The sequence below is a fragment of the Echinops telfairi genome, unplaced genomic scaffold (assembly GCF_000313985.2).
Source record: "Echinops telfairi isolate 266 unplaced genomic scaffold, ASM31398v2 ScPeMD7_443;HRSCAF=831, whole genome shotgun sequence".
Taxonomy (NCBI): domain Eukaryota; kingdom Metazoa; phylum Chordata; class Mammalia; order Afrosoricida; family Tenrecidae; genus Echinops; species Echinops telfairi.
In genome coordinates, this window is record NW_022104341.1 from 84,480,188 (window position 1) to 84,488,838 (window position 8,651).

General features: G+C 49.4%; 1 protein-coding gene across 1 annotated transcript in view; it reads right to left on the bottom strand.

The window, feature by feature from the left end:
* Nucleotides 1–5,666: 5,666 nt before the first annotated feature.
* The window catches only part of ARTN (artemin), a 7,494-nt gene continuing 4,509 nt past the window's right edge, over nucleotides 5,667–8,651 (bottom strand). Inside the window, 4 exon segments of the mRNA XM_030886070.1 lie at nucleotides 5,667–5,762; nucleotides 5,764–5,804; nucleotides 5,807–6,077; nucleotides 6,368–6,442. Of these exon segments, the coding sequence (XP_030741930.1) occupies nucleotides 5,667–5,762; nucleotides 5,764–5,804; nucleotides 5,807–6,077; nucleotides 6,368–6,442 (483 nt within the window).

Here is an 8,651-nt window from a genome sequence, read left to right on the forward strand (position 1 = left end):
AATGATGAGGGCAACGAATGTCCAAACGTGCTTTACACAATGGATGTATGTATGGATTGTAATAAGAGTTGTATGAGGTCCTAATAAAATGATTTTTAAAAAAACCTAGAGTTAGTTAAAGCCAAACAGGAAGAGCATACTCACTGTATCTCAAGCTGAAAGAGCCGAAGGAAAAAAAAAATCCAACCTTAAGTTTCAGTATTGAAGGATTTTATAAAGAAAAGATCAAAGTTGCCAAAGATTTCATTTTTCTTGGATCTGCAGTCAATGCTGCTGGTAGCAAGAGTTAAGAAACCAAAGGACATACTGTGTTGGGCAAATCTGCTTCACAAAACCACTTTACAATGTTGAAGAGCAGGGACGTCACTTTGAAGACTTGACCCAAGCCGGGGTATTTCCAATAGCCTCGTGTTCATGTGAACATGGGACAATCGAGATGTGGTCAACCATTCATATGGCCCTTCTAGCCACTGTTCCTTACGTGATATCATAATTCTGACTGTATGTCTGGTTCCCATTTTGGATTTGTAGAGAGTTCTCGGCTATGCTAATAGACAGGATTAAGGAGGGATTAAGTTTCCACTGTAGTAGAAGGTGTGAACCAAGCTACACCTTTTGTTTCCTTGGGGGTATAGTCTGCTGAAAGACAAAAGCCACCCCTCCATCAAAGCCATTGCTCTGTGTGGAAGAGCCATCTCAGAAGCCGGAGCACAGAGAGAAATCTCAGGACCATCAGCAGTGGGGCACATTTGAGATCTCCGGGACCAGAGGTACCAGAGGCTGTAGCGCAGAGTCTATGGGGCAGAGCAAAGGACCCGAGCCAAAACCAGAGCCCAAGATGAGGAGGCCATGAGAGAGACCCGAAGATCAGCACCAAAAATGTGAGCTTGTGAGGCAGAAAGTGGGCTGGCTTCCCGGGCCACAGAGGCAGAAAGAAGGCAAGGAACTGCACTGCTGCGAGGCTGTGCACCAGAGAGACTGTCTGCGGGCTGAGAAGAGGCACCGCTGGGGCCAACGCCTCTATCCCGAATGTTGAAAGAGCCTGACTTGGAGCAGTACCTTGTGAACTTCCTTAATAAACCTCCATCGTCGTGAATGTTGTGAGTCCGTGTGGGCATTACAACAAATGGTCAAACTCAAAAGCAGAGTATCGGGGGAGGAAGGGCTGGTGTCAGAACAGGTAAAGAAAGATGAAGGGGTGGGGGGGCATGTCACGCCTCTGGGGAAGCCAGGGGACCTCAGATATGGCTGAAGCCTCGATGCTATTTTCACAACAACAGATAAAGAAGACTGAAGAAGAACCGATGCTCCTAAGTGATGGTGCTGGCAAAGAACCTTGAGAGCCCCGGGGACTGTGGGAAGAACACATAAATCTTTGTGGACAGAAGTACAAGCAGGATGCTCCGAAGCCGTGGGAATGGGGAGACATTGTGCCGGGCACTTTGGTGAAGTAGGTCGGTGAAAAAGAGGAAGACTGTCAAGTAGCATAGTGGGCGCCAAAAGGGGCTCCACTATAGCACCGGCTGTGAGGCTGGCCCAGGAACGACGGTGTTTGGGTCTGGGGTACCTAGGGCCACTCTAGGTGGAAATTGACTCGATAGCAGCTAACAAGAACATTGGCAACAAGAATTGATCAATGTTTAGCCGTTCCAAGAAGTAACATCAAGAATTGATGCTATTGAAAGAGGAAGTCTAAGCTGCTGACCCAAATCATGGGATTTTCATAGCCTCAAATGAATGCAAATGCCACACAATGAACAAGGATGACTGAGAAGAATTAGGAGCCCTGGTGGTGTAGTGGTTACATCATGGGTTGCAATCCACAAGGCCAGCAGTTCAAAACCACCAGCCACTCTGCGGGAGAAAGACAGGGCTTTCTACTGAACAGTTAGTCTCAGAAACTCACAGGGACAGGTCTACCCTGTCCTGCAGGGTCACTAGGGGTCAGCACTGACTCGATGGCAGTGAGTTCCGTTGGGTTTGGGAGAAGAATTGCTGCATTTGAATTAGAATGTTGGGGAAGCACACTGAGTGCTAGTGGGACGACAACTCAGTCTCGGGAGATGTACAGTCAACGCTTCTTAGAAGCAAGGGTGGTGACACTTCATTTCATGCACTTTGGACATGTCATTAGGAGTGGCCGGTCCCTGGAGATGGACATCATGCTTAGAGGGTCAGTGAGGAAGACGAAAATCCCCAATGTGATGTGTTAACACAGTGTGGCCGTTACATAAGCTCCTGTCAACTTGAGCGACGGGGTGGAGTCTAGCCTGTCAATCAGGTCATAGCCAATGAGGCCTCTGTGTGGGCATGGCCTTCTCCTGAGGATTCTGGGAACTCCTGTCTTCCTCCCTGGAGACAGGACACACACTCTCTCTGCTTCACATTCTTTTGACAAGCCACATGAAGCCATGCTGACAGGAGCCAGAGCCCTGGAGCTGGAGGAGCCACGTGGAGGGCCGTGACAGCGCCGAGATGCTTCCACAAGACTTTTCACCCACCGGCCCGTGATCTTCCTGCTTTCGACATCATTGCATGTGCTGCATGAGTCTATAGAAGAATTAATGGACTAGTATTGGACATATGGACTTATATCAGACTTATGGGCTAACACTGAACGTATGGACTTGATCTGGCCTGGGCCGGGACATTTTTTTTTTCATATACAATTACCCTTGGATAGAAGATTCTGTCTTACACACACGAGTGTCCCTGGATTTGTTTTTCTAGTCATCCCAGACCAACACACACACAGCGACCGCAGCATGGCTCAAATGCAGGCCTGATGGTGAGGGTGGCACAGGCCTGCGCAGTGCTCTGTTCTGTTGGCCACAGGGTTGGCAGAACCAATTTGACGGCATCAAAGGACAACAACATTGTTTTGATGAAAGTTGAGCCCCCGGGTCAAGTTGGGCTGCTAACTGCTAGTTCAACAGTTCAAAACCACCAGCCACTCTGTGGGAGAAAGACGAGGTTTTCGGCTTCCATTAAGACTGACAGCCTCAGAAACCCACATGGGCAGTTTTCCTCTCTCCTGGGGGTTTCTGGTAGTTGGACTCGACTCAGGAACAGTGAGGGATGTAGTTTCCTTCAGTCAAGAGTGAAGGGCCATCGTTTCTGAGGTACTACCAGTCTCTATGAGACCAGTAAGTCTGATCTTCTTTTTTAAAACATAAGTTTATCATTTCGTATTTCATGCCACATTTTCCTCCCATTCTATCTAGGACCGACTAAGACGGGTTTTAAAAGCCATGTCAGACGGCGGTCTGTCGGAAAGAAAGGTAGCTCAGATACGAAGGCAAAGAAAGCTACAAAAGACCAGCAGTTTGCAATGGTGCAGAGGAGGAAGGGGCTGAATGGTAACCCTGCAATTCCTTTTGCTTAGCTACTTTGGGAATGCTATCTCCTATCATGCCTGGGAGCCACTTTCCTTTCCTGGCATTTTTGTGAGGCGTCCAGATGCCAGTCAAAAGTGGGCATCCATTGTGATCACGGAATGTGGGAGCCCTTCTTTTCGAATTACTGCGATGAAAAACTCATCTATTTAGCTCAAACGAGCCTTAAAGTAACTGTTGGTTTTCTGAACGGTCTAGTCAAATTACAGGCAGCGTTCGAGAAACCAGCAGGTTTGCAAGCCATGCAATTCGTTCATGTCAATGGCCGAAGTGTCTGACGGTTGTCCTGTCCAGTTTCTAGAGACGGCATTTCTCCTGGTTCCACCCAGCAGAGGCCCAGGGCCATATGCTGATGAATGGAGAAAAAGCCAAAGTAACCTTCTCAGAAAGGCAGGCGGGGGCTTGTAACACAATGGGGTTTTGATTTAGGCTGTCCGTCAGCCATTTTAGTAAGCCAAGTACAGTACTTCAGTTTTAGCTTCCCGCCTAAACTTGAGTTCCGGTCTGAGGGTGTTTTTGACAATCTGGGAATCTATGTATTTGCCTAGTATTGTCCGTTGTTCCGGGGCCACCGTGCCATGAGGGAACCCAGTGAGCACTTTTCAATCCTTAGTTCGATATAGGGAACATCGATACTAGAAATATAACCTAATTTAAGATTCAGTTTGTTCAAAGTCCAAATGGTAACAGTTCCCTCCCTGACAGTAAAAACTCCTGTTAAGCTTAATCAGCAGGGATGTCCCAACTTGGGAAGTAGGCAGCCCACAAGGTCCGTCACATGGGCTGGTGGTCTAATGACCCTGGAGAAATGTAGGCAGAGATCACTTCCTAATCCTCACTGAAGAACCTGCCTTCTTAGGATGTCAGTAGCATCTTAGGACATTGTGGGGAAAAAACAACCAGCTAATCTCCTCCTGTAATCATTGCCAAACCCTGTTTTTTGTGTGTTCCCTTGTGGGGTCGGGGCTGGACGCTGAAACCGCGCAGAGGAGAAACCTGGCTGTTTTCCTTCTGCAAGCGCTCCCAGGAATCAACTTAGGATTTTTCCAACCGACGTGGCCTCTGCTCTGGGCTACAGATGACAGACCGCCCGGCCCCTGCGGTCCCACAGCAAGGGGACTGCAAATTTTATGTAGTTAAGTGTTTCTCTTTTGTCCTCATTGACCATATTTGTGTCCTTTTTCATATCTTTCCCCAGCTCTGGGGGTGTGGTGGGTAAGCACTAGGCGCAATCCTCATGGTTGGCAGTTCAAGATCACCAGCAGCGGCTCGAAGGAGCTTCTAGGCCCATGAGCAGTTCCAGGCTTGGACACCCGCGGGCGGAGTGGGGTCACTATGAGGCAGCATCGACTCGAGGGCAGATGGCAGTGACTTCTCATCCGGTCGTGGCCACCCTGGAGACACACCAGCTGTCTTCTGTGTCCCTAGGTGGGTCCATACTGCCACCTCTGCCTCAGTCTGACATCCTCCTTTCTACTTGATCTCTGAATTCCCAGCAATTAGCCCCAAGCATTTAATGCTCAATTCATGCAAACGACTTGTCTGTCTGCAGGCCTGAGAATGTTTGGAAAGGGTTGAGAATTTAGGAGCATGAGCAATAAATGGACCATCCAGAACATTACAAAAGGCCTCAGCAGAGCAGCCTGGGAACAGCGAGGAGGGGATGGACTCGTGAGATGAGTCACCAAGGCTCTGATGACCAACAGGTAAGTCTAGGTGTTGCCCCAGCTTTTGGCTTATGTCTTGGATGTCATTCATTGAGGGGACAGAAGTGGGGAAAAAAGAGAGGAAGGAAGCTGGGAAGCTGCAGAGCGGAAAGCCTATTGATGTGCGGCCCAGAACAGGGCAGAGAGTGCACCTGAAGGAGCAAACAAAAGCTATCCAGGACAGAGGCTGCTCAGTGTGAGGTCTTTGAGAATATGCAAGTGGAAGTGTTCAAATGCCAACATGAAATCAGAAGGAAGGTCTAAGGTAGAGAGACAGTGTGAGGATCCTTACAGTGGGGTGTGGGAAACAGAACGGGGAAGAGAGTGTTTGCAGACAAACTCTCAACACTAATGCATCTAAGGAGTCTGGGAGGCTGGCTCCCATGGGGAGAGACCTTCACGTCCATAAGTGGAGACAAGTTCCAGTGACATTCTCCTAAGTAAAAGTTATTCCCCCGATGTCCCCCCATAATAATCCAGTTTTGTAGTGCTTAGTATTATGATACTCTTTTTGTTTTCTTGAGTGGAACCAAAATTAACTTCATTTCACCGGGAGGCGGGCGGCTCAGAACTTCTGGAACTGCTTCTTGGTGCCCGCAGCCTTGGTGACCTTGAGCATGCTGAAGGGCACTGTCTTGCTCAGGGGCCGGCACTTGCCCACAGGTGACGATGTCGCCGATCTGGACGTCCCTGAAGCAGGGGACAGGCGCACAGACATGTTCTTGTGGTGCTTCTCAAAGTGGCTGTACTTGTGGCTCTAGTGCAAGCAGTCTCTGCAGATGACAATGGTCCCCTGCACCTTCATGTCGGTCCCCCGCCAGACAGAACTTCGCCCTCCGACGGAGACGTTACCGGTGAAGGGACATTTCTTGTAAATGTAGGTGCCCTCAATGGCCTCCTTGGGCCACTTGAAGCCCAGACCAATGTTCTTGTAGTAACCGGGGAGCTTCTCCTTGCCAGTTTCCCCCAATAGGACCTTCTTCTTCTTTTTTTTTAAAACATTTTATTAGGGGCTCATACAACTGCTATCGCAATCCATACACACATCAATTGTGTAAAGCGCATTTGTACATCATTCTCAAAACATTTTCTCTCCACTTAAACCCCCGACATTAGGTCCTCATTTTTCCCCTCCCTCCCCGCTCCCCCCTCCCGCATGAGCCCTTGATAGTTTATAAATGGGTATTTTGTCATATCTTGCCCTGTCCGACGTCTCCCTTCACCCACTTTTTGGTTGTCTGTCCCCAGGGAGGAGGTCACAAGGACCCTCTTCTTGTTCTAGATGGTCAGCTGTTTTTGGTCGGCATGCTCCATCTGAATGTCCGCTGTCTTCCCGGCCACCTGGAAAAAAAGGCCACGGAGGTGCCTGAGTTTCCTTATGGGCAACGCAAGGACTGGAGTATTCCTATACGCTTGAAGGTCAACCGCTTGAAGGCTATCTGCCCAAAGGTTAACTGCCATCAAAAGCAGTCAGATCATCCAACCCTAAGTACGGCCCACTCCCTTCTGATAAGGATCCTAGATTGTTCCCTGGAGAGGAGTTCAAAGACACTTAAGGTGAAGCCCGCTCAGAGACAACCAAGGTTAGGCTGCCTTCTTGACTCTGGAATCTGCCCTTCTTGTTACACACGTACCTTCCTGTCACATGTGTGCTTCCCTAGAAGCCTCCCCTTCCTATTGCATGTCCACCCCTAGCTCGTCCCCCTCCTGTTATGTGTATCCCTCTAATCGGACCCCTTCCTGTCATGTGTTTACTGTGGCTCGCATGCCCGAGATTATGTAAACTGGTGAGAGAATGCAATACTCCCTCCTTCTGGTTCCAGTCCACGTGGAAGAGGTGAGCCCCTGCATGCTTTGTCTTGTCTGATGTCTCTTGAATTTACCCTTCAATTACACAACCGTCCCCTTGGACCCATTCAGTTGTAGAGGCCGGTCGCCCACAATGGGGAGTAGATCAGGGGAGTAGGTGCTGTTGTTCAGGGAGCAGAATGAGAGCGAGAGGGAGAAACAGTTTCCATGTTAGAGTTTTGAGGGATACTTAAGGGGCAAGGAGAGGAAGAGGAACCAGAAAGTGGCTTCTGGGGGTTGGAAGAGAAAGGAGGAGCGAATGGGACCAAAGTCAAGGAGGACGGTCCCCAAGCAGAGTTGGCAAAGGGGAGAGCTTGTGAGAGTTGGAAGCCTCAAGGCTGAGAAGCTGCCCTTGGGCTGAGTGATGATGGAGTCACTGGCGGCCTCCGCAAGAATTCTTTTAGCCAAGGAGAGGTGGAAGTGAGTGGGGTCTAGTTGAAGAAGTTTAAATGCAGGAGGAAATGAGTTATCAGACAAAGGTTGGCGAATGGAGAGGGTTGTAAACAAGTGAGGGTCCTGAGACAGGCTCCACCCAGAGGAACCAATCTATCCAGGCGGGCACTGATGATAGCACTTGTGACAATTCATCAAACCTTGGGTTGCCAGGGGCTCCCAGGAGCCTCTGAATGAGCTTTCAAACGCTTGTATCCCCACCCATTGTCATCCAGTTGACTGACTCATGGGGAGCCAGCGTGGCAGGGAAGAGTTGGGCTCATAGGGTGTTTTAAAAGTGGCCTACCAGGTCTTTCTGTCATTGTATCTCTGGATGTACTCAACCACAAATCTTTCAGTGAGCAGCCCAGCGTGTGAACCGATGCAGATGGTCCATGGATCCCCTAAGATTGCTTATGAGACTTTTTTAGTATATGTATTTTCCTGGAGAGGGTCTATGGCTTTATAATGCCTCAAAGTACTCTCTTATTAGTTTCTGTTAAGTCAATTCCAACTCCTGGTGTCCCCACGTGTAGAGGAGACTGGCCCCACAGCGGTCCCCGCGTGTGTGGAAGAGACTGGCTCCACAGCGGTTTCAAGCCTATGATCTGTCAGAAGCAATTCACCAGGCCGGCCTGTTTTCCACGGCACTTCTGGGTGGGTTTGAACCACTGTCCTTTCAGCTAGTAGGCGAGCACTAACTAAACAGTTGGTGCCACTGAGGGGCTCCTCCCAGGGTTCGATAACTCTAAAACTGGTTAAGAACCACTCCTCTTGAACAAGAAAGGTGAAATCGCATGGTACAAATTCTAGATCTTTTCCTGGTTTCTCAGCTTTCGACCCAACCTCTTCTTTCCAAGATGTGGCCTCCGTCAAGCCGGCCATGCACAGCGTGCTTCAGGAATCTCTAGCCAGGGAAAAGATGGCAAACCTTGGCCAAGGGAAAGGGAAGCCAGTGGCCCAGCCTGCTGTGGGCAGGGGCAGCACGGGCCACCTGGAACCAGCATTCCTGGCTAGAATGAATCTAGAGGGAAATCTATGGGGACCCCCAGAGCTGAAACAAAACACAGTCATGTTAAGGCTACTTATAGTTTTCTGTAGGGTCGCTGAGTCAATTTGCTCGCTTGTTGAAAGAGGTGGTGATGTGACACCTTTAGGGGAGCCCATACCTTCACTCTGGAAGATTACGCAAATGGGCAGTGTTGCGTTTTCCAACACTCAGAAATGAAGACATCTGAGCCACCCGGGGCCCCTGGGAGCTAAATTGCTC